This window comes from Takifugu flavidus, chromosome 4, assembly GCF_003711565.1.
Source record: "Takifugu flavidus isolate HTHZ2018 chromosome 4, ASM371156v2, whole genome shotgun sequence".
Taxonomy (NCBI): domain Eukaryota; kingdom Metazoa; phylum Chordata; class Actinopteri; order Tetraodontiformes; family Tetraodontidae; genus Takifugu; species Takifugu flavidus.
In genome coordinates this window covers 8,141,979-8,166,322 of record NC_079523.1, presented here as the reverse complement: position 1 = coordinate 8,166,322, position 24,344 = coordinate 8,141,979, and the positions used below count along the sequence as shown (strand labels likewise).

Below are 24,344 nucleotides of genomic sequence, written 5' to 3'. Positions count from 1 at the left end.
ATTTTGGTAGTTTAAATGTTCAATGTATTACTGCTTTTGTCACGTGTAAATGAAACTTTATTATTTCCAAGCAAACTTTACTGACATACAAAAAACCCTTAAAACATATACAATACATTATACGGGTTCTACCACGAGGGGGGGTGTTTTTAGTATATTGATGAAAGACTCAGGATAAGGATAAAGGATAAAAGACTTTATTGATCCCACATCGGGGAAATTGCACGTTACAGTGGTAGCCCATGGTGTACAATACAGAAAGTACTAAAAAGAAAAAAAGAAAAGACTCTTCTATTATGTACATTGCTATGTACATTGTACAGTATATACAGAAATTAAAAATTATGTACAGGAGTGTCGGACAGTGTGAAGAAAATTTAAGGTTTGTATATTTTAAAAATTGCTTCTTTGCCCTAACTAAGCTCAACTCTAAAACACAGCCGCACGTCTAGTAAATCCATCACGAAGCCATCAACTAAAGTAGAACATTAAACACTACTTATAATTTGACCATAAACAGGCAGTTGTGTCCTTTGTTAACTGGTTTGGAAAACTGTATGTAAAAATAGACCCTTACCGATAAAAAAAATACATTAGCTACACTGATCAAGAAGGAAAACCTAAATTAACCAGGGCCTGATGTGTCCTGCATGGCTTAATTAGTTGGATGGTTCGGCGCGCTGTGCGTCGGATGTATTTATAGGGGGAGGTGACGTGGGCGGGGCCAGCGTGGGTAACGGTGCGGAGTTTGGCACTTCGCAACATGAACCGCGCACCTCACGAGGAGGCCGGCCTCCGACGTCCTCTGCCCTGACACCTTCCGACCGCACCACATGGATACCGGATAGAGGCAGAGAGGGTGGACGCTTTTGTCCGGATTGTGCGAACCGGGTCCAGCACCAGCAGGTCCTGACACACAGACGCAGCGATGAGGCTGACGGGAGGTGCTGCTGCTGCGGCTGCTGCTTGTTGTGGTCTGCGACAGTCCTCTGGCTCCCCAGGAAGGTAACGATGCCTCATCAGAAAGGACTTTCTGGGATTAATATCTGCTTGTGCTGCAGTTTTCTTGCGTTGTGACTGACCATCCAGCAGGGACGGTGATGCTAACCAGCCTCCATCCTCATAATCTCTCTCCGCATCTGCATTGTGAGGTAAAAGCCCTGCGGGAGGACACCGAAGGGATATGATGAGATAAAACTGAAACTGTTTGCCGCGCCCGAACCAGACACAGGTGGATTACCGGCTGTTGATGTTTTCCAACATGAACTCGCTCTTTGTGGCCGACCCTGCGCCCGCTCCGGTCTGCGGCCCCGGCGGCTCCGGTGCGGTGACCAGCGCCCTGCGGAACGACCTGGGCTCCAACATCCATGTGCTGAAAACGCTCAACCTGCGATTCCGCTGCTTTCTGGCCAAGGTTCACGAGCTGGAAAGGAGGAATAAGCTACTGGAGGGTCAACTTCAGCAGGCTTTGGAGAGACAGCAGTACCGCCACATTTACGCCCGTGAGGTTGCCGTGCAGACGGACGGAGCGGAACCTCGACTGCCGGGCACCATCTGGAGCTTTACCCACGTCCGGAGGCAAGGGGAGCGCTTTGAGACCCTGCAAGGGCCTGGAGTGACGTGGATGCACCCGGACGGAGTCGGGGTCCAAATAGACACCATTACCCCGGAACTGAGGGCTCTTTATAACGTGCTGGCCAAAGTCAAGCGGGAAAGGGACCAGTACAGGACAAAGTGAGTAAAAAGCCCAGTAAAAAAATCATTCAAGATGTGTTCCTGCTCCACATCCACTATTTAACACACTTTATTACAATTACCTGGTAGTTTGTTTTCCTAAATAAACACAACGGATAAATTAATACTGATTGAGAGTCACACCATCGCATTTTCACAATAGTATATAAAATAGGACTTGTTAAAATTGGAGTATTGCTTTTTTAAATGTTGGTTTGTATTAGTTCATAAACGGGAAACACGTTTAGCATTGTTTTTTGTAAACTAAAACACTTATTCTCTAAGCTCTACAATGATTCACTTCCCTGAATTCTGAACTGAAGTTTCTGGTTTGGGTGAGTTTGCCTGAGAAAATGAGACATAAAGAAGGAAACTACTGAAGAGTCGAGCAGAAACGGAACATCGCATGGTGTAGATGCGCTCTGCTGACACGTTCTCGTCAGCTGCAGACGGAAACAATTAGTAACAATTATTCATTCCAAAACTTCAATTAAACTCAAACATAGAACTAACCAGTCCCATTAAACGGACTCATATATCACCTGTCAGCACAATCACACCCAGGGGTTTATTGTCTGTCATGGCCACCCTGAATTGATCCATCAGGCAGATATAAACATCAATCATGAAGGAAACGATCTCTGAGAGCCTCCATTGTTCACATGTGCCCGTCACTTCCAGCAGGACTTCTTTCTGCCCCCGTGTGGGCGTGGCTTGCCCAATGACGCCTCGCCGCGTGGTTCACCGAGATTTCACGCCGGTATTATGCTTGAGGCAGTTTTAACCTACAGTGGATGAGCTGGACTAATGTTTCTCACACACATTTGAGGAAATTCCTTTGGCTATTCTCACATTCTCTGGGTTTCCTGGAGGGGTTGCTGCAGCGTCCCCGGCTGACCCACGCCACTGCTGGCCTGTCTGTTTTTTTTGGTGATGGGATACATGCCAGGCAGTGTCACCCCCTCCCCCCGTACACACACACACACACACACACAAACTCTGGCAGTGTGAGGTCAGCTGTTACGAATGCCGACTTTCCCGTGAGTGTCCAGACACAGAATGTGGGTCCCACTCTTCTGGGAAGCTCCGCATCCTGTCCAGTCATTCTGCGTAAGACCAGCATTTCCTTTTTTGTGCTCATCCACTCCCGAAGATGAATGGGCAAATTGAAAACGGCTGTTGCGGTTTAAATATTTGGGTCTCCTCCAGCACAGAGGGAGCTCTGGAGCGTCTGTGGTTTAATTCACTAAAATTTATTGGTGAGCTGCATGTTGAACATGACTTATGAGCATAGTACTAGGTACTATTTTGGGTGTCTGGTCATACTTCTGAAAGCTGACTGAAGACCAAAGGTTGCACTTTTGAGTCAGTATTGGCCCATTATAAAGAAAACCTCTCTTTTCCTGCCCCTTACATTCCTTCTCTGAGCTCGGTAATTGCGTCACTGCCGCTAAATCCTCTTAACTACAGTCACGTTCAGCGTTCAATCCCACGAGCCCCGTCCTGCAGAGCCTTTTCTGAGCCTTTCCTTCGTCCTTCACTCGGCTCTCTGTCAGCGTCGACCCCGCCTCCTCCCTCTGTGTCACGCAGGCGGCTTTGTAAGGCACATCTCCCAGGCTGATTTATGAAGGCCTCACCAGTGTGGACACACACAAGGGTGCAGACGACCAGCTGATACATTTCTAATTTGGCCCTTACTCTGGCACCAGGAGGTGCTTGACTATCATTTTACAGTCCTTTAAAAGTTTTACGCCTCTGAAGTTTGATTAGGCTGCTTGGAACGAGGTTATTTTGCTTGTAAATTTCCCCTTTAGTTACTTAAAGGAACATTTAAGGATAAAAAATGGTGTTGTGATCAGCCTCTGGACTCAGATGAAGCAGTCCCTCGTTTTTACCTACATGTCCTTCATCGTAGCCGAGGTTGAGGCAATAAATAAATAAATAGTTTTGCTGTTCTCATCCTAATTTGGGAATTCCTGGAAGCAAACTGCGCAATGGGTGTGTCTCAGACATTTATTGGCCATGGGTGGGGTTCACATGTGAAACTGCGTTAGAGGAGCAACTCCACACACAGAGACACGTGGATACAACTTCTTCATTGTGTGCAGACAAAGTGATAAATACAGATCAAAATTGTTCTACTAAATCTGTGCACATTTCACAGTGGTAATTTGAAATTATGTAAGTAAATATACTTGTTTTCTTTTTCTTATCAGCCCAGTAAAGCATGTGAAATAAATAATCTTTGATGCCTCCCTTAAGCAGAACATTTAACGAACCTCCTGCCTGCACTGACCTGCATTATATTTCCCAGTCAGCTTTACTCCGTTTTCTATTAGCAGGGAATAATGTGGTTCTATTGCAGTTACAGGATGTATTTGTGGATCTGGAAAAAAGCTCTTTACTGGCTTGTGCCACATCACGGACTAATTTGATCTTTATCACACAGTTAGGACCTGTTCATGCCTTCTAATGTACAAAGGCTCCCTCCGTGTGGCCCAGCCACTAACATACAGGACAGGTTTCAGGCTATGAACACCGACTCCTGTCACATTGCCTGCCTTCCATCAAAGCAGGACGATGGAGGTCAACAGCAGCGCCCTCATCCTCTCTGGTATCGTCTCACTGCATTACACCTTTATAAAAGTCATCACTTCCATGTCATTGAGTCTGAGGAACTGTCGCCAGCATGTGATGGCGCATAGAAGGTTGCGAAAACAGTGGCTGACGCTGAAGACGCCAACTGACGGAGGTATTTGTTTGTAATTTACATGTGGATGAAGGGGTATTTTAGAAAGGATTGTTTTGCTTGCAAATTTGCTGATACATTCCAGATAAGTTCACCCTTCCCCAGGGCTCTCTGGGAAGGCGCACGGTCACCTCATTCCCTCCCGCAGTCTAAAAACATGCGCATTTGCGTGATTCTAAATCTCCTCTGTTAGTATGTGGTGACCTTTGACCCTGATTAGGAAGGGTTGATAAAAAATGGAGGGGATGGACAGTGTTCGGGCAGCAGTGATACTGGATCTCAGGATGTCAGAGATGGGCTGTATTGTGATTCCACCCCCCGCCCCCCAAGGCGTAGTCCCCCTGCATGAATAATTCACACACTGCTGAATTCAGATCAATGCAGCAAGAATTCGGCTAAGATGCTTTCCTCAGACTGATCTGTTTTACTTTGTGCTTCCTGCTTTGAGTGTCGCTTTGGAGACAATTCAGGGGGGTGACGTGATGAAACAGCAGGGTGATTTATTCTGCCACCCCAAAGCAGACGGTTGCCCTCTACTAAGTCGTGTTTCTCTATTAAGTTCAACCCAGATGAGCTCTTCGGCCTCAGTCTTTGCTGCTGACCCGCCTTGCGTAATCCAGGCCCTCTATTCATTGAAGGGATTTTCTCTAAGCCGTCACCTAGCACCGAGCCTTCACCCTTCAGCCAGCCCTGCACTGCATCCTGGCACGCAGCCGCTGCAGCTCTGCACTGGGGGCCTCTGGAAGTGGAAGACTCCCTGCTGCTGAGATACACAGGGAAGAAAGGGAGCGAGGTTCACCGAGTCTACACCCCTCGCCCTCCCTCTCACTCCCTTTTCCTGTCTGCCTGGTCTTTTATCGTTTCTGCACTGGCCGTGTATTGCACTAAAACGGAATACTTTAAATCTAATTTTCAGCTTTAACAGCAACAGCATCTATAGAACAGTTATAGTTGTTTTTTTTAATATCACATCGCATTTGGCATCTGTCCTCTGAGTTCAATCTCATCTCTGCTTCTTTTGTTTTGGGGACTTTAACTGTGTTGCAGTTAAGTGCTAATGGGGAGACACTTCTGAAGGCTTGCTGTTCGGGGACGGTAGTCAATGTTCTAAACTGGAGTTTCAACCACAAATGCTTCACCATTTAACAAGACTGAATGGTTAAAGAGTAAGTGAGCACTGAGTAATTGATTTGGGATAATGGTTTTAGAAGGACTGGGGTAACTGAGGAGCTGAAACACAGAGCCACCGACTGGAGTTGAAGAGAAAACCGAGAGATACCCAGAAAATGTACAGAGTCAGACTCAGATAGAGCAGAAAGAATGTATTAATGATCTGTGTTGGAGTAGCAGAAGAGTATTTCTGTTCTCTCCGTGCTTGAATATTCATGGTTATCGATGCAGCTGGGAGCAGTGGTGGCATGTTAAAGCATTTGGGAAGTTCACTTGTGTTTCAGCCAGATCCATAAGTGCTACCTGAAAGTTTTTAATTCACAGGAAAATAAAAAAAAATCAAACAAGCACATTTTTGTTCAGGCCCGTTCAGTAAATGTGGAAACGGAACTCTTTTATCAAAGATATGAATGTGCTGACAAAACACAATGGATTCATTACAAAAAATGGACAAAAAGACCACATTTTGAATGATTGTTAAAGTCACTTCTTTGGGTGAGGATGATTCCTGAGAGATGGAGCACCTGTGGCTCATATGATCCCGGTCCTTTTGTCCTGAATGCTTCAAGTCTGTATGGATGAGTTCTGCATTATTGTGGTGGACAAAAGGACAGGAAGGGGTGTATCAGGCTTTTAAAATACAGACAGGAGCTGTTATGGATCTGTTATGGATCTGGTCAACGGGACGAGATCTGGAGTTCTTTGTTCGCCGTTTGCGGTGAAGAAATCCCCTTTAAATGGAGCAGTCGCAGAGGTGTTTGCTCCTGGGCTTCGTCCTGCAGGTGTGTGTACGCAGATGTTTCACCTAAGCTGACAGTAAACACCCTGACCAAGGAGAATTCACAACAGAGATGACGATCGTTAGCGTTCCTGCGGCCCCACCAGGGCCCGGCCCAGGCTTGCGGGCTGTTGCCTCACAAAAAAACGCGACTTTTATCAGCTGAACCATCAAGCGTCTGCACTGGCAGCTCAGAGATGTGTATTAGCATTTTATAATGGAGGGGCAAACCACAGTGACGGGAATTGGCTGGGGAAAAAATGTAGAGTGGCACTGCAGGGGAAATAGACTTTGCATCAGCCGCTTTGCTGCAGAATACAGTAATAAGCAGCTTCAGTATTGTTCCCCTGCAGCGCTGAACACGGAGCTCAGAGTCAATAAATGCTGCAGTGAAATCACTCTAACAGTGTCATAGGAGTCACGCATTCTCTGGACTTCAAAAGTTGGCGTTTGTTAATCTATAATTGTTAATAGGTTGAGGCTAGATCAGGGGCGAAACAACCCGCTCAGGTTTCTACAAAGGCGCACGCTTAACAGATCAAGGAACGGATCCAGGCATGAACAATTATCCGTTTGTCTTCAAGGTGTTTGAAGATCTTAAATTGTTAGATAATGATATTTTTCCAGGTAAATTATTGCAGTGTGTTTTTCCCCCTGAAGCTTGAACGGAGCTGTGGCACAACTCAAGTCAGGGAGAGGATGGTAATGACAGGCTTTGGTAGATTACTTCATAATGCTTGTGCAAAGAGGAAAAAGCTCCAGCCCATACGGCCACGGAAAAGCAAATGTAGAAGCGTTGTCGGTCCAGGTCAGGATGGATGGTTTTGCTTGTTGCAACACTGTCTCAAAATAAAGGGGCGGATCCAAACCTTTTCCTACTTCATGCTGTAATTATATTGTTCGGTGTTGGAGTTGCATCTCGTAATAGATATACTGTGATCAGGCAGAACTACAGCTCTGTGATCGCATGTTGACAGCACCAAGCTCTTGACTGCACCAAGAACTCCGCAACAATAAGTCTTAAATGGGATATTTATGCTCAGGAGAGATGATCATTTCAACTCAAATACATTTAAGATTTAATATTTTTCGGGTACTGGGATTAAAACCTCAGACTCCTGGACTGGAATCAGGATCTGAGACCCACTCCTGAACTACGACCTGATGATTGAACACGATAACTCCAGTTGAGCACGCCATATTAGAACGACCTGCCTCACATCTCACATTATTCCATTTGGTTTTGCACTGATCCATACGTGCACCTTGGGCAGGGTGTGGAGGTGCGTGCATCAGCTGATACCGAGCTAACAGCCCGTCTAAATATGAAAATGCTGCAGTCAGATATGCAAACATCTTCACTGACCTCTGTCCTGCAACTAATGAGACTAATACCAGCATAATCAAGTTATTCATGAGGATAAACTGCTGCTTCAAACACTCTCTATGGCTACATTGTATATTAAAACAAAAACTAAACTGTTCAGATTTGTATTGAGTAAAATATCTATCATTGTAATTTGGTCTAACTGAAAGTTCAGTGAAAAGCTGCACACCATCAGGATTATTTTTATCGCTCCTCTTCTGGGATGCCTGTTGTTAATAAGCTGTCTGTATTTTCTCATGGAGGGAGCCTCCCTACAAGTCAAAATGTTACTGGCCACAACTCTGAAATGCTTCAGATAAAGACGAGCCCTGCAGGCCGACTACAGAAGCAGAGAGGAACGTTTCAGCGTTCCAGCCTCTGCTGACCTTTTATGGTCAGCGTGATCGGTCATGGTGTAAAGTTCAATTTAACCCGGCTCGGCTTGTTTGAAGATACTTTATCAGCATCAGGAACAGCAGGAAGCTTTAAAATTAAACTGTTCCAAATATGTGTTGTAACCTCAAATGGTTCAAATGGTTATTTCTGACTTCTGTGACTTCTGAAGTTTTTAAATGAAGGTAAAAGTATTCAGATATGCAGATACGTAAAATAGGACAGAGGTCGAATGTCTTTACATCTTTTTTGTGTTTTACATTGCATTAAGAGTAAAGGTGCTTTTGTAGCTCTTCAACTCTCTCACAGGGATCAACCATGAACATCCAGGATGCTGTAGAAAAGACGGGTTCTTTTAAATGGAACAGTTTAACAGCAGTTCAGGATCAGTCCTCAACAGACTTAATACGTGATTAAGATTACACAGCGTAGACGCACCACATATGTCCACTCATGTTAATGTCCATGCAGGTCCACACCCATTATTCACAGCCTGTGTCAAGATTTTTAAGAGTGTTCAGATGGTCCAAGAAAAATCAATTCATCATCAAGTTATGGCAGAAATAACAAAATGAAAGGGTAACACGGGGGCTCTGGCAGGGAACAGCCGGTACAGTTTGTCTCTATAGATTCTCCAGTGTTTAAGGTCACAGGTCATTGATTTTGGATCTGAGAAAAATCAAATTCCCATCATTTAAAACATGCCAATTCACCCTCCTGCTGATGGGCCATTAAATACCACCCAAACCATCACGTACTTTGAGATAAGAATTAAAATTACATTTCAAAAGGAAGTCAACATCCTTTATGATGAGTCCAGTCTTGAGGAAGCTCTGACATCACGCTGCCTTGGGAAAATGTCTGCCGTCACTGGGGTACGTTTCTGTCCCGCCTGCCTCGGAGCGTCTATATTTAAGTCTGCTTGGCTGATGAGCGATGATCCTTTCAGGAGTTTTTACCCAGCTCACACCAGCAAGCCCAGGATCTTTATACGCGTTTCCTTATGCGCAGGGCGGTGGCGCCGTTTCCATGGACACGAAGGAAATGAAACGAGCTTTGACCTTGGTGTGTCGGCCTGACAGCAGAGACCCCCTCACGCCTGCCTCACGTGTGCTCGCCTGATCCGTTTCCCTCGGCCTCATCATTAGCATGCTACACATGTGTCCCTCTGGAGTCTGGGAACACTATAGATTACAGAGCGCCATGGCATCTGATCGATGACCTACTATAGGGCCCCCCACCCACCTATCCCCAGAGCCTGACATTACTCCCCGTTTCCATCTCCATTCCCATCATGCTCCTCCCATCCTGCCGTGATTATTGAGAGAAGGGGGTTCTGAAAATAACTGAGTAGCCCAGCCTGTATGTAGCTGCGAGGAGACATCTCAGACCCCCATAGGCGTCACGGCTCGCGCCCAGGAGTCACGTGCGTGCTCAGATGTGATTAATGAAAGCTGTCAGTGTCTGCACATGATGTGAGCAGCTGAGGTGTTTGCCCTGCATGTAGCCTGCTGTATCGATCCTCCGGGCTCTGGTCATATAGCACTTCCTGTCTCCGCTTTGTCAGTGAAGACAAGAGCTAAAATCCTTGCATTTGGATTCATAGCTGCAATTTAGAAAACATTTTTGGAGGCACAATAATATACTCGAAAAGACCAGTTTTTACTCCAATTTCCAGGATTTGACATGGAGCCTGGGTGTCTGTGGAGCTGCCCCAGGTTAAAACTGTCATTTAATCCTCCCTAGTGTCTGCAGACTAACAGCTGTTTACACTGGAAAACATCTGGTAGAAGGAGCTCTGAATTTACTTAAAGTAAAGTTAGTAATTTTTTTTTTACAATTATTTTTCAGATTAAAAGATGGAGAGTGACTAATCCGGGGGGATTATCCTTTAATGTTTGCAGAGCGATAAGTTCCGCCCTTTTATGTTTTCCACTTCACTGCTTTACACTGGGTGTTGTCTGACTTTAATTGTATTTGTTATGAGTAGCTAAGGTTTTGTGCGTTGAGACGCCGCCACACCTCAGACGTTTCCCTGTTCTCCTTAGGTATTTACCGCCTGTTTCATAACTGGTGGTAGGACTGTTAAGGTTGGAGCATCAGAGAAATAAGTATAATTACTCCTAACAGAGGCAGAGCTGAATTAAGTCTAAGGATTCTGGAAGCTGCCGACCTTCCTCTGTGTTTTTGTTGTTACAGATGAGGACTCGTCCACACAACTTTCAGACGGCTGACAAATCCCAGACATAACCGCACAGGATGGGGAGTGTTGCAGGAATGTTATTGTGCAGCAATCCTTTTTTTAACCATTTTCACAACATGTAATTCTGTAGCTCTCAATATACATCTGTTTATTTGTCTTCAACAATAGTCAGAATTAAAGGCAAATTGTTCAACAAATTAAAATCCCCAGGAATCGTGGCCTTTTCAAAACTTCCACTTTTATATGAGAATGGAGGTGAGAAAATTCTTGATTCTGACTCATTTTTGAGTCACACGTCCTGAACGAACAGCAGCTTTGGCAGCTGACAATGTCCTGAGGTCTTTTGTCCTTGTAAGGAGACTCTGGGTGTGTTCCAGTAGATGCTCGGACGCCCTCTCTGTTTGGATCAGACGCTCTCATCTGGACGCCTGGAGACGGCCGCCGGTACAAACGGTTGTTAAGTCGACACTCGGATGCCCGATTTTGTCAATCAGTCGGTTTGATCCTGCTGAAGGGAATAAGGAGGTGTTTTATTCAGGGAGCGATCACACACTTTATGATGCACAGCCAAGTCTGTGTCTGCGGGCAGGCGATGCGGTCCCGGACTCCGGTGACCTTATTGGGAAACCTGCTGCAGACGGGCGGGTGTGTGGGTGACGGCGGAGCAGCGCTGGCTGCATTTTTAGAGCACGGATGTAATCAGAGCGCCGGCTGGCACACCCTGCACAGAACACTTCCCTCTAATTAGACCGTGTTCATTCTGAGTGTCCTGAATAAAAGCATGGCTCCAGGTTCTAAAAGCAACTTCTGACCACGTTTGCATTTGTACGTAATAACAGCCACACATAAAAATGACCCACAATTCTGCAACAATGTCATTTCAGCTGTCTCCCCTTCGGAGCACATGTGGGCAGATGTGTGCTGTTTAAACTAGCCTATCACTCCATGATGTTAACAATCGTCATCCTCTGTGTTAAAATGGACTCTGCAATATGGAAACGACTATGACTACTAAAAGTATAATTAACCACAATTGAGCCATTCTTATTATACTGTATGCATTATATATAAGTGCTGGGTGAGGGCTGAGGACAGAAATAGAATGGAAAGACAGCATAAGCAATGAGAATTTAAAAAGAAAAAGTTGAAGAGAAAGAAAGTGCTGATGCTGTGAAACACTCTGGAGTCTGTCTCATATTACTGTCCACTGGAACCGTCCATGTGGGCCACAGTGGCTCGTCATCATCATCACAGGGATGCAGGATGGTTACTGCAGAAACCTGAATGGGCTCCTGTTCCACTCTGAACGCAGCACGCTGTGACTCAGCACCTACGTTGGGGGCCCAGAGGAGCCTAACGGACCGACACTGAACTGTTAAAGATGTTTCATATGCCTCTGTTTTACTGTTAACGTGAGTAATGTGATCACGAGGGGAGGGGGAGAGATTTATGCTACTGTGGTGGTGCTGGGGGTATTTTTAGACTTCCTATTTCTGCAGCTCCTCCGTGTGATTGGTCACCTGTCGCCTGTGGCCTGCTAAATGTACAGTAATAGGTTATTAGCCATAATTAGAATGGCAGCTGCATTATCACCCTAAAGAATGGGTTTATCTAAGAATCACAGTTCCAGTGTGAGGGTGCTTAAAGCCGTGGTTGGAATGTCGTTGGGGGAATTTGTGGAATTTCTCAGCCCAAAACTGCGTTGCAGCATAAGCGGCTGCAGATGGAGAGCGTGTGGGAAATGTATGTGCACAGAGGGAAGCGTGAAATCAACTCTGCAATTCAGTCCAATTTTGTTTTCCCCAAAAAATATTTAAAAAGTTAGGGAGGTAAATGGAATTCTAACGCTGTCTTCCTCCAACGGGCTTTAAAGGAATTCCATCACTGGAAGGAATTTGGGATTGAGCAGAAACAGTCCTGCAGGACTGTTTTCATACTCATGGACGTTTATGTGCAATGAGTCAAACTATTCATGAGAAGTGTTTGGAGGAGGGTGGAGCTCCATTCTTTGCTTTTTATTTGAGGCCCAGGGGTTGTAAAGATCGTACAAAGGAACAGGAAGACAAAGGGCTGAAAGCAGAGGGGTGGCGCCTGATCCCCCACTGACAAGGACATTTTGAAATCAAAGATGGGAGAATTATTCCCACAAAGGGCTCATTAACCTGTGCCGTGGCTCTCTGGAGTTATTGACCCACCTCTGTGCTGTGTGTTGCAGATGGGAGGAGGAAAGGTCCAAACGAGAGCAGCTGGAGTCGACGGTGGAATCCATGCAGCAGGTGACGTCTACAGCAACATTTATGTTCAGCTCAGATGTGTGTGTCAGATACCATCGAACGCGGCACGGGCCCATCGGGGACGTCAGAAAATCAATTTTAAGGACCTTACCCGAGACTGTGTTATAACACGTTCTTCTCTGCTGTTCCCGGGATCGATCAGGAACAAAAACGTCCATTTTTCTCTGATTCTGGGTCAGCAAAATCCCAGTTAGAGAGGTGGAACGCCGTCCTCAGGGGACTGGTCCCTTTTAGAGCACAGAGGCAGATGTGTGGACCTGGAAACCTGAACAGAAACAGACAGGAAAGAAGAAGCCATTAGGAGCTCACATCCAAAATGGCTGCTACACATCAGAGCCGGTGTTTGTCAGGTTTCTGTGACAGAGGTGCTTCAAAACTAATGGGATCCTTCCAGACTCGTAATGTTAAGAGACGGAGGCTGGGAACATGGATCTTAGTAACATTTGATGTGAAGACATCGATGTTTGTGGTGAGACATGGAATTCTGGGAGGTCAAAAGCCATGATTTAATAGAGGAAGTGCACATTCTAAAGAACACACTAAAAAGCCTGCGTCATGCAGGCAATACAGTAGCTCTATTCAGCATCGGTTTCGCAACAGGCCCACGTGCAGTGATCTCTCATCACAATTCAAACCCAGATGCGTCACACAACAGCTTCTAAGCTCCGGAATACCAAAGAATAACAAACATTTTATCTTCCCCAGAACATGAAGATTACATAATAAAACAAGCACATTTGTGTGAGTTAAAGGGATGCAAAGATGCGCCAGGAGTGGTAAATATGAGGAGAAGATTTGAATACATTTGATTTTTATGGCAGCTGTTTTCTCCTGCTGCTGTGTTTCTTGCTAAACAGGCTACTAGTTAGTGCTCTTCTAACCAGACAGCTTGCAACTCTTCCATATTAGGACCCCAAATTCTGCATTTGAATAATGCCTCCTCCTGTATTTACACATGCAGTGGCAGCAGAAATGGGTCCCTGGATCAGTTCAGTTATCATCTATGTAAATAAAAAATTCAACTCTGAACTGGCCATAAAAAGCTAAACACTAGTCAATATGAAACGGGGACAACAGTATAAAAGGTTTGAATATGTAAAGTGGTGTCGGTTACACAGATAGTAAAATGGCCTTGTTTGACACATCTTAGGATTTATTGTGTCATTAGAAGCATGCTAACAGTATCTTTACTGATCTGCCGTGTGGCGTGTTTGAATTCCCCTGCTGTGATCAGAGTGCCCAGGAGTCTTCAGAGATCCAGGATGAGCTGCGGGAGAAGGTGGACAGGCTGAAGGCCGAACTCGTGGTCTTTAAGAGTCTGATGAGTGACGTAAGTGTGGCTTCAGAACAGCGGCGTCGGCACTTCCCTGAGCCCGATTAAGCATTCACGCCAATAAGTGCTGCGTTAACTCACAATCATAATGTATTTCGACAATGCCTGATTTTCTGTCTGACAAAGAGAAACATTCAGGGGTGGAAAGCCTCCAAAACACAAAACAGGCACTAAGCAGCACTTCCTGTTGCTTCCTGTGGGGCTAAATACTGCATTATTCGTGCTAATAGATAAATACAGAGACGGAATTATTGTTTTGTTTTTTTAAATCCTGTTCATCTTCATGTTTGGCATCTGAACATTGTAGGTTTTTTTTTTCTTCTTTGTTTCTCACTCTCCTTCCCTGGTGGTTTATGACTCCAGAGGCAGGTAAGTCACGTGGAAGCGCAGGTTCATCGTAGGGGACGTAGTCCTTAATTCCTGTCTGCTCTAGATTCAGTGACCTCTTGTTGCTGCTCCCAGAGGAAAAAATAAAAAAACCTTGTCAGTGTTCCACCTTTTACAGCAACAGGAAAAACCAGTTTGTGATTTAGTGGTAATGAAGCAGTTTACACTTTCAGCAATGATTTAAATCCAGATTCAAAGGAGTAACAATCACTAAATGCTACTATGTTAGCTCCACATTTAAAATCGTTGACCTTAATGGGGGTTCCCTCGATCCTGCAGCAAATGTCCGAGCTGGACTCAAAGATCCAGGAGAAAGCCAGGAGGGTGGACATGGACATCTGCAGACGCATCGACATCACGGCCAAACTGTGCGACGTGGCCCAGCAGCGCAACTCCGAGGACATGACGAAGATGTTCAACGTCAGTCCGGCGAGATCGCTCCCAGAGAGGGTGAGTGAGCCATCTGACAGCAAAACGATGAATTCAGGAGTGGCGTGAAGTCAGCGCTCTTCAGATGGAGCCAGAGCCGACTGTGTGTGTGTGTGTGTGTGTGTGTGTGTGTGTGTGTGTGTGTTTGGTTTCATCATGGACTGAGTGACCCCTCTGTTGCAGCGGTGCAGTCGCTGAAGAAAGCGTTTCGCGGCTCCGCATTTGTGACTATTTGAGACTATTTGTGACTATTCTGTCCTCATATATACGATCAAAGAAATCCAAATGTCCACGGGTCAACTTTTTGGTGCGCACAGGTCCGACAGTGCTGATTAAAGCCGGAGACTAAATCCTGTGCCAGTCAAGCTTCTTAGGTTGCGTGTTAATTGGATTAATTAAAGTTGGACTATTTATAAAGTTCCAGCATCAAGGTAGGCCGAAATCAGCCGGTAATATGGGAATAAGCTGCAGCTGAGATGCAGATCAAATGGGTGCAGCAGGAGCTAAAAGTAGACACGTGTTTATACACAGTAATATTATGCACGGGCAGGGAGGTTGGAGGTATGGCACCCAAACAAATGTTTAGTCTACTTGGTGTGTGTGTGTGTGTGTGTGTGTGTGTGTGTGTGTGTGTGTGTGCAGGGGGCTGTGGCATGCTGCAGGAGGAAAGAGCGAAAAGCAGTGTCCGATGAGGAGAGCTCAGAGATGGACGCCGAGCCCAGCCCTTCAGAGGAGGAGGCCCCAGCGTCACTCAACATCACTGATGAAATGAAGCGAATGCTCAACCAGCTGTAAGAGATGACTCGGGAAAACACGCACGCGCGTGCACAAGCACACACAGGCGCAGGGTTGAGAGAGAATTAAATACTGCGGATACTCTTAGTGCTCAGTGCTTTCCTGCAGCGCTGTTAATGCCTTCAGCGCCATCTAGTGGTTACAGGGGGTATTACACCCTCAATGCATCGCGCTGATTAAGCATAAATCACCAATTGGTTAAATTTGCTTTGTTTCTGTCATGCAGTTCTTTTTGTGTGTTTTTACTGTCGCAAAAAAATCCTTTCCACTAACTTTCCATGTAACCTCTTGTCATTAATTGTTTTGTCATCTTACTCGCCACATCCTGTGGTTGTGTGACCTCTGCTGGCTCCTGTTACACTCGTCTTTCCTCTTGTCTTCTGTTCTTTCCGCTCCCTCTCCCACGCAGACATTGCTCAGATAACTCCTCTGTTGCCAGGCGCGAGACCTTTGAAATAGACGACGACTGCGACAGTCTGACATGGGAGGAGAACGAGGAGACCCTGCTGCTGTGGGAGGACTTCACCAACTACAACATCCCGTGCACCATCGCACTGGCGACCTGCTCCAACGTCGGTCCAGCCGACGGCCCCGGCGAGGCGGCTGAACCGGTGAGCCCTCTCCCAGGGTCGTGACCCTCTGTGTGGTCATTAAACCGCTGTGTAGTCACGAAACTGGTGCAGAGCAGAGCCGAGATGACAGAGGGATAAAAGAGTTCCTCATACATGATGAATGAGGCCTGTCTGTGCTCTCTCCAAGGACTCCCAGGATGGAAGTCTTGGCAGCCTTATTGATGAAACCGAGTCACTGTTTAAGACCAGAGAGCAGGAGTACCAAGAGACCATTGGCCAGATCGAGGTTGGTATCTAAACTTCCGTGCATGCTTGTATCAAGGTTACGCCCAGGCTTTCAGTTTTGGAAGTTTAAGAGGTCTTCGGCAGACCAAACGAGACCACGTGAAGTCTAACGAGCAAACGGTCCCTTGTGTCAGATGGAGTTGGCCACAGCCAAGAGCGACATGAACCGGCACCTGCACGAGTACATGGAGATGTGCAGCATGAAGAGGGGCCTGGACGTGCAGATGGAGACGTGCCGCCGCATGATCAAGGGCGGCAGGAGCTCTCCCTCTTTCAGCTCTGTGGCCAGCAGCGACTCAGGGAACACGGATGAGATCCAGGATGAGACGTCGGAGAAGGACACCGAAGCAGAAGTCCCCGTCAGCTGATGCCGCGTCCCGCCTCCTGGCAGAGATCGCCGGCTCCCACGCGTGCAGAGACGCACGCCCGTGCGGGCCGGTTTGGACTGCTGAGGTTCCGACAGTTGCTGACCCGGAATGGTGCTTTTATGGTGTTTCTGAGAGTGTGAAGATCTCAGCTGTCCTCCTCGCTGTGGCCTTGCTGGATCCTCGTCCAGAACTTCACAAATTCCAGGCGACTCAACTAATGCTCTCTCTCATGCTTTAATCCTGGTTTAAAGGTTTTTGGTTGAGATTCTTCAAATTTTGTTGGTTTTTTTCCCAAAAGAATCGCAACACAGCGCCGACTCAGCTCCTCCACACACATTTCCTGTGATTTCGTTTTACGTTGTTTGGGACGATTGATGCTGCACATGAAGCATTTGAGGCTGAGTATGTTCTCACATGGACAAGGAGTCAAGGAGACGCTTCCGAGGAACCAAAAATTGCCAAAGTCGACAGAGGAAAAGACCCTGGATGCATCTAGACACTACTGAAGTTCTATGCAATCTAGCTAGCCTTATTTTTGGACTGGCTTTTTGCCCTTCCTTGTTTGTCTTAAAAACAATATTATTAGCCTTTTAAGCAAAGCAGGTGTTTTATATATATCTTATTTGTATTTTGGATGATTGTTTGAGTGTGATAATATATCAATATAATTATTTTTTCAGCTGTAAAAACTCCAACAGTGTCGTCTGGAGCTGAATATGATGCTAATATTTGCTAGATGCTATCGGACATCGTCCCGATCCGTACGCGAATCCGTACGCGAGTGGAACTGCTCCTTCGTTTGTGGTTCGGTCTGTGGACGTTTAACTGAAGAGTCGATTCAAAGAGAAGCAGAACCAGAGAATGAAATTAAAATGCTTGAATTTCCTTTGCGCCCTCTGTCATTTACTGGTTTTTTTTTTGACTGTGTTGTTTCCGATGATTCCGTATCCTGTTCTGCCAGAGGAACTTCCTGCTTTGATCTTTTCAGTCTTTGGACTAAACTCACCTAACTGAACCCAGAATGCTGCAGGCATGTGATCGGAAACCCCAGAGGCCTTTTTTTCAGTTCATATCAAACTGTTTTAATAAGAGATGTTGGATCTTTTTAATCACCTTTCTACTGTAATGTTACTGGATGAAAGATTTCATCTCAGCGTCTGACAGAAGCAGAAGGTCGAAAGTCAGGCCTTTATTATCCCTGAATGTTTGAGTGGCAAACTTAGCGGTTACAATGTTCTTTGCTTTAATTTTAAACATGGGATCCGGGCTGTTATATTCTTTATCCTGTGTTTGAAGCCCTCTTTTTTTCATGTTTTGTAATCGTTCTGTCAACAAAAAGTGCGTCGCTAAGACCATATTTATCATTTATTGACTCTTTCCTGTATTCCAGATCTTCGTTCCGACCCCCTGAGGTCGCTACTCGAAAAACTTGTATGCTTTTAGTTTTAATTTGATGTAAAACCAGCCTAAAGACTAACAAAGAGCCATTTTTAACTTGTACTGTACTTTGTATCAGCATCATCAAGTGCTTCGTGTATGGATTTACTTTTTTCGAGGCTGTATTTTTCAGCATAGATTACTGTTTGTGTCTTTCCCGTTGAGACCAGCGAAGCAAAACACAGCTCCGAAACGAGCTACCGACCTCACCAACGGCCTGCGTTCGCACACATTTACACCATTTGTCGCCCATTCCATCCCCTAAACACAGGTTAAATCTCAAAAGCGACCCGGTGCAGCGATCGTAGCCCGCTTGGAGGCCAGCTGAGGCCGAGGCAGGTTTTATATGCAGCCACGTAAATGCAGGGATACGCGTCGTGTGGGTTCCTCGTGCTGTGTAAATGACGTAGCAGCCCGTGTTTGAGTGTCGCCAGGTTGGGTTGGTAAAACTGGTTTTAACAATGAAACATTCATCTGCTTTCAGAGCACTTTTCTCTCCGCATGTTCATGTGTCGCTGGTTGTTGTTTATGTTTCATTGCAGCAACACGCGTGCTCGTTTAGAATCTCTACTGTCGGGGACACTTCAAGCATCACAGGCAACAACTATTCAAGGTTATCATTCTGCTTTAATTTTGCAGCTTTTGTCATCTTGGGTTGTTTTCTATTTTGTGTGACACCGACTGTGTATTCATGTGGTTCAGGTGATGGCTGTTTTTAATTTTGGGGATAAAATTAAATATAAATGATGGTTTGGATAAAAATCAGGGATATTTCTGGTTTCTTTGCTTTTTGATGGAATGAGTACCGTAGAGATCATTTCAAAGACTGAAAGAAATCGCTGCAAAAACGCATATTTAATCATTTCTAATAAAAACGAGTAATAGAATTACACAGGAAAACAAAAACAATTAATTACAGAGGCAGTGTTACAAAATTATTTTTAGTAAAACGTCAAGAATCAGCATAAATCCCACCTGACTAAAAACCCATAGTTTCAAAAATGTGATCAAAACCTTGTTCTGGCCATATTTAAAGAAACTAATACGCCAAATTTGACTAAGAAACACCTTAAAAGTTCATCTGAGCCGCCCAGGCCTCATTTTGCTGTTTGGTTTAATCCTCAGCCACCTCACAGGAATTCAAAGTCATGAGTACCTGCGGGTTCTGACCACGTGGCGTCTCCACCTCTCGCTCTCCGTTGTCCATTTTCATACCTTCAACTCCAGGAACACGATTCTTTTGGCCACAACTTCCTCGCCGTATTTGTCCCGCAGCTGCTCCCGAATGGCCGCATCGCCTGACACCAGCAGGTCGTCGTCGCAGCAGTGCCAGCGCGGCCTTGAGCTGAGAGGGTTCAGAAGCAGAAGCCGAGCCTCCGAGAAGTCTCCGCTGGTCTTCAGCAGAGCTTTAGTCACGCTGACCAAGTCCTGCAGCACAAACGGGGAGATCTCACCTCATTTTGATGAAGCCATCTAAGTCATTTAGCACCAAGTTGAAGTGGTAAAATCACAAGAAGGTGTCGCTCACCTGTTTTGTCTCGCACATTAGCTCCGTAAGTCGCTGTTTGTCATCTTCCAGCTGAGCCTGCGTTGGTGAAACGTTGGAGATGGTCTTCACCGGTGGCTGCAGGTTAGATCCGGCTGGAGCCAGGCGGTCACCTGAAGAGGCCTGAGAGCCGCCTTCCTCCTGAGTTTCAGTGTCAAAAATGAACAGGTGGGCCCTGGACATCGCATCGACGGCCTCTACAGTGCCCCCTGGTGGTTGACAGGCGTTACTCGGGGCCTGAGTCTCCTGTAAGCTCTCCTGAGGACCCGCTTCAGGTTCGGAGGTTGACTGTGGGGAGGCAGCTGTGTCTTCTGTAATTAAAGGAGGTTCTGTTTCTGTGGGGTCCTTCATCTCTGTTTCAGCTGGATTATCAGCAGCTTCCTCATCAGACTGCAGGAACAGAAGATAAGGACAGAAGAAAATGACTCTGTCCACATAATAGGCCCACTCACAATATTGCTCATCTTTATCATATTGTACAAATTTGACCATAACAGTCTCAACCAGTAATCTTACATCGCTGCTATCTTCAAACTCCTTAGTGGCCATCTCAAGAATCCCCAAGTTCCTCTTCTGCTTGCTCTTCGCTTTCTGTGGTGCAGGTTCTACAAACAATGAAATGACTCTTCTATTGATGGTGTCATCACGTTGGACTGCTTCACATTGATGAATGTAAAACTAACCTGTTTCAGGAGCAGAGGCTGCCCTGAAGGCCTTATTAGGACTCTCTGAAATTCTCTTTCCTCTGGCTTTCTTAGAAGGTGGCTGTTCCACTCTGTCCTTTTGAAGATCAATCTGGGCAGCTGATTTGGTCCTCTTCGATCGCTCCTCGCCATTTACGGATGATCTGAGGTTCCTGCTGTACTGTTTTGGTGACGGGGACTTGTCAAGCTGAAGGGGCCTGCGGGGTGACCGTCGCTGCGGAGTTACCGACCCCGGGGAGGACGTGAGCTTCTTTTTTTTCTGTGTAAAGGAATCAGGCTGAGCTGGAGAGGACTCCTCTGGCACGGGTTCTTTTTGTGGAGAGACAGCTGTTTCTGGTTCTGCTGTCTCAGAGGGAGCTGGTTCATGTTGTTGGCAGTCAGATGTTTCCGCTTCAAGGGTGTCCTCTGGATTACTGACAGGTTGTTCCGCCTTTGAGTCAACGGCTGCTATTTTTTCTTCTGTGCAGATGGGCATTTCTACCTGCATGTCTTCAGCTGATGGAGCTGGCGCTTGAGTCTGTCGGAGAAAAATCTGTTTAGTTCCTTTCCCCTATTCCACCCATGTCTCAAGCTATACTCTGGTTTTCATTTAAAATGTGAGTTTGAGTCGGAGCCTCTAACACTGATTTTAGTCAACATTGAAAATGTTGCCGTTCATTAAAGATTTAACTGTACGATAGCCCCATCTAGTGGCCAATATGGGGAAGGACTATGGCGCATTTAACTGATATTTTACATCTTACTGTTTTTAAATTCTATCCTTGAGCTCTAAAATTATTTTTTATTTGTTAAAATATGCTGAGAAATGCATAAATTAAGACAAAAAACATGGGTCAACAGTTTGATCACCTCTGCTTCAGTTTCCACCTCTGTTGTTGCCTTCTCCAAACCCTCAGATTGTTTCTTTGCCAGACAGACTTTGTAGCGGCATTTCATTGACTGCCAGCTGTGGCTGGTCAAGCGCTCCTTCTCCATTTCTTGCCAAATACGGTTTCCCCCAGCGTCCATCTTGTGTTTGCTGACATAACTGAGAATAGCAGCATCTTCTTCCGCTGTATAAGAAAGCCTGCCTGTTTACAATCAAACAATAAATATGAATTGTCTCAGAGAATTCAGATATATGAGCTGTTTTCTTTTGAGTGCTGCCCAAATGTCCTATAAATGTTTTAATTCCTACCTCCATGAGCTCTATGTTTGGTGTTTAGCGCAGAAGACGACCCAGGAGCTGTGACGGGATTTAGCCTGTAGCTCTCTACATCCAGCTGCTCGTTGTTCTCGATGCAGTCAAGAATGTATTGCGTGGACACATACCTTAAGAGAAAGAACATTTGTGGTTTTCTAGGAGATCATGTACAAATGAACCAGAAATTTACTATCCACAAAAACTATTGAACACATGGAGTTTTATATTCACAATTGGATGCATCGCAACAAGTAAAAATTAAAGTATATTTTCAAATCGACAACTGCACTTTTTATTGCCTGTGTGCGATAGGACGGATTTAGATCTACCTGATGTCAGTTTGTCATGACTGACAGCCATGCACTTTTGAACTAGCCCAGGGGTCGACAATCCAAAATGTTGGAAGAGCCATATTGGACCAAAAAAACAAGAAACAAATCTATCTGGAGCCGCAAAAAATTTAAAGCCTTATATAGGGCTTATAATGAAGGCAACACATGCTGTAAGTGTCTATATTAGCTGTATTCGCTTACGCTCCAAATGATAAGTAGGCTACAAACACATAATGATGAAATGTTTATTTTCCTCGCAGCGCATCCTGGAGAGGATGATGCACCACGTGGCCACTCTGCTGTACGATGGCGCTTTAAGTTTAACTTCCAATATAATGAGATGTTAAAATTAAATATTTATTATACACATTTATACAGCATTGGAAAACTTTAAGAAAGTTTGTCACGTTTTTCCTCCTACCAAAATTATATTAAAACAATTTCCATTTTCATATTTTTGAAAAAGCTCCAGGCGCTAAAGAGCCGCGGGTTGCCGACCCCTGAACTAGCCAAACTGGGTTAATAGGACTTCTCTTGTCCTAAGAACCTTTAGCTTCAGGTAGCACCCACCGGTGAGTGGCATTTTCAGGAATGGAGCTTCCTGCCGCGGGATCGATCAGCAGGATCGAACCCGGCTGCTGGACACTGCACAACACCCCTCCTCCTGCCACGATCAGCGGCTGGAGTTTCCGTTTGACGGGGCCCGGACACAAGAAGAAGTTCATAGGTTGGCCATCCACATCCATGAACAGAACCGGGGAAATTTCGGAATTTGTGACATCTTTCTGCTTAAACACCATGGTCCAATATTCCACCTGGATACAACACAGAACTAGAGAAATTGGAGAGGGCAGAAATTAATGTACAGAAATCAAGCGATATCGTGTGGGACTTGCATTTGTTGTGTACACGTCGGTTTACACCATTCACAGGGTAATCGATTTTCTTACTCCAAAAACGCAAAAAAAAAACCAAACCAAAACAAACACGCCGTCTGCAATGACAGCAATACCAAATTACTTTTTATGCACAAGATGGATGATGGACGGATAAAGTAATAGCATAGATGTTTATGATAGTGTAGATACTTTCTAGATGAAACTCAGAATTCGTATTACCGATGTCTTATATCGAAGGATTTGCCGCCGGATCCACCGGAAACAAAAACAATCTTCTTCCGGGTTTGCAACTTCTTCATGGAACGCAACTAAGTAGTATTGTATTTGCGCCCCCTAGTGATCACAAATAAATATAATACTCGAACTCCAAAACAATGCTTCATGTTTAGTATTTCGTTTTCATATTACTATTATATGATAATTATTCACCGTAAACTATACATATTATACTATATATATGTATATATTAAAAAATGTCTTTCTCCTGCCTCCTTCCTTCAACGGCTGGGGAGTCTGAGGGTTCTGTGCAGGATCTTAGCTGTTCCTAGGACTGCACTCTTCTGGACAGAGATCTCTGATGTGGTTCCTGGTATCTGTTGGAGCCATCTACTGAGCTTGGGTGTCTGCCCCTAGTGTCCCAATCACTACTGGGACTACTGTTGCCTTCTCTCTATCTCCTCTTTTTTTCCTTGGTATTTTTCCAGCTTCTCGTGTTCCTTCTTCCTGATGTTGCTATCACTTGGGATTACTACATCTATCACCACCACTGTCTTCTGGTGTTTATCCACCACCACTATGTCAGGCTGATTGGCCACCACCATCTTGTCAGTCTGGATCTGGAAGTCCCACAGGATCTTGGCCTGCTTGTTCTCCAGCAATTTGGGGGGTGTCTCCCACCTGGACCCTGGGACCTCCAGTCCATACTCAGTCCAGATGTTCCTGTACACTATGCTAGCCACCTGGTTATGCTGCTCAATGTATGCCTTGCCTGCCAACACCTTGCACACAGCTTTCCTTGTCTTGATGTCCGTGGCTCGTATCTCTTCCAGTGGCCAGGGCATTATGCCAGCATGATTACTGGCAGGGCGTAGGTGTTTATGGCCTGGGTCTTATTCTTAGCATTCAGCTGACTTTTCAGAATCTGCCTTAACCTCTGGAGATATTTGGCTGTGGCTGACCTCCCAGCTGCCTCCTCATGGTTACCATTTTCCTGTGGGATCCCCAGGTATTTGTAACTGTCCTGCACATTGGTGATGTTCCCTTCAGGTAGTTCAACCCCGTCAGTTGCAATCACCTTTCCTCTTCTAGATATCATCCGCCCACATTTATCTAGTCCTAATGACATCCTGATGTCTTTGCTGTAGCTCCTAGTGAGGTGAATCAGAGA

General features: G+C 45.5%; 2 protein-coding genes and 2 long non-coding RNA genes across 11 annotated transcripts; 1 reads left to right on the top strand and 3 right to left on the bottom strand.

Moving 5' to 3' along the window:
- Positions 1-34: 34 nt before the first annotated feature.
- On the bottom strand, positions 35-1,381 carry LOC130523694 (uncharacterized). Its single transcript, XR_008949970.1, has 2 exons — positions 1,241-1,381; positions 35-1,160 (listed from the first exon to the last, which is right to left on the bottom strand). It is a non-coding gene; the product is annotated as an uncharacterized LOC130523694 (long non-coding RNA).
- iffo2b (intermediate filament family orphan 2b) lies at positions 1,154-19,055 on the top strand. 4 transcript variants are annotated; one of them, XM_057029100.1, is made up of 8 exons: positions 1,154-1,734; positions 12,609-12,669; positions 13,922-14,017; positions 14,687-14,857; positions 15,479-15,627; positions 16,071-16,242; positions 16,391-16,489; positions 16,623-19,055. In XM_057029100.1, the coding sequence occupies exons 1-8, from the start codon at positions 1,250-1,252 to the stop codon at positions 16,854-16,856; spliced, it is 1,467 nt and encodes a 488-aa protein (XP_056885080.1). In that variant the 5' UTR covers positions 1,154-1,249; the 3' UTR covers positions 16,857-19,055. The 4 variants fall into 4 exon arrangements, with proteins under 4 accessions (XP_056885080.1, XP_056885078.1, XP_056885079.1 ...); XM_057029098.1 differs by having other exon boundaries at positions 16,041-16,242; XM_057029099.1 differs by having other exon boundaries at positions 13,922-14,023.
- Positions 10,525-14,758, bottom strand: LOC130523695 (uncharacterized). Of its 2 annotated transcripts, none has more exons than XR_008949971.1 (2): positions 12,589-14,758; positions 10,525-10,901 (listed from the first exon to the last, which is right to left on the bottom strand). It is a non-coding gene; the product is annotated as an uncharacterized LOC130523695 (long non-coding RNA). The 2 variants fall into 2 exon arrangements; XR_008949972.1 differs by having other exon boundaries at positions 10,525-10,898.
- A 74-nt stretch (positions 19,056-19,129) lies between the features above and the next one.
- Positions 19,130-23,292, bottom strand: terf2ip (telomeric repeat binding factor 2, interacting protein). 4 transcript variants are annotated; one of them, XM_057029088.1, is made up of 9 exons: positions 23,177-23,206; positions 22,955-23,052; positions 22,629-22,873; positions 21,721-21,854; positions 21,393-21,613; positions 20,523-21,060; positions 20,356-20,444; positions 19,822-20,229; positions 19,130-19,721 (listed from the first exon to the last, which is right to left on the bottom strand). In XM_057029088.1, exons 3-9 carry the CDS (start codon positions 22,856-22,858, stop codon positions 19,503-19,505), a joined length of 1,839 nt encoding a protein of 612 aa, XP_056885068.1. In that variant the 5' UTR covers positions 22,859-22,873; positions 22,955-23,052; positions 23,177-23,206; the 3' UTR covers positions 19,130-19,502. The 4 variants fall into 4 exon arrangements, with proteins under 4 accessions (XP_056885068.1, XP_056885067.1, XP_056885070.1 ...); XM_057029087.1 differs by lacking the exon at positions 22,955-23,052 and having other exon boundaries at positions 22,629-22,890; positions 23,177-23,292; XM_057029090.1 differs by lacking the exon at positions 22,955-23,052 and having other exon boundaries at positions 21,411-21,613; positions 22,629-22,890; positions 23,177-23,292.
- Between the last annotated feature and the right edge of the window lie 1,052 nt (positions 23,293-24,344).

Bases quoted from the DNA above. Each gene is read 5' to 3' on its own strand.
- terf2ip (XM_057029087.1), bottom strand. From the start codon at position 22,858: ATGGTGTTTAAGCAGAAAGATGTCACAAATTCCGAAATTTCCCCGGTT. The intron at 20,445-20,522 runs GTTAGTTTTACA...CATTGTTTGTAG, and splicing joins AGCCTCTGCTCCTGAAACAG to AACCTGCACCACAGAAAGCG. The intron at 20,230-20,355 runs GTAAGATTACTG...CTGTTCCTGCAG, and splicing joins AGTTTGAAGATAGCAGCGAT to TCTGATGAGGAAGCTGCTGA.
- iffo2b (XM_057029096.1), top strand. From the start codon at position 1,250: ATGTTTTCCAACATGAACTCGCTCTTTGTGGCCGACCCTGCGCCCGCT. The intron at 1,735-12,608 runs GTGAGTAAAAAG...TGTGTGTTGCAG, and splicing joins AGGGACCAGTACAGGACAAA to ATGGGAGGAGGAAAGGTCCA. The intron at 16,490-16,622 runs GTTGGTATCTAA...CCCTTGTGTCAG, and splicing joins AGACCATTGGCCAGATCGAG to ATGGAGTTGGCCACAGCCAA.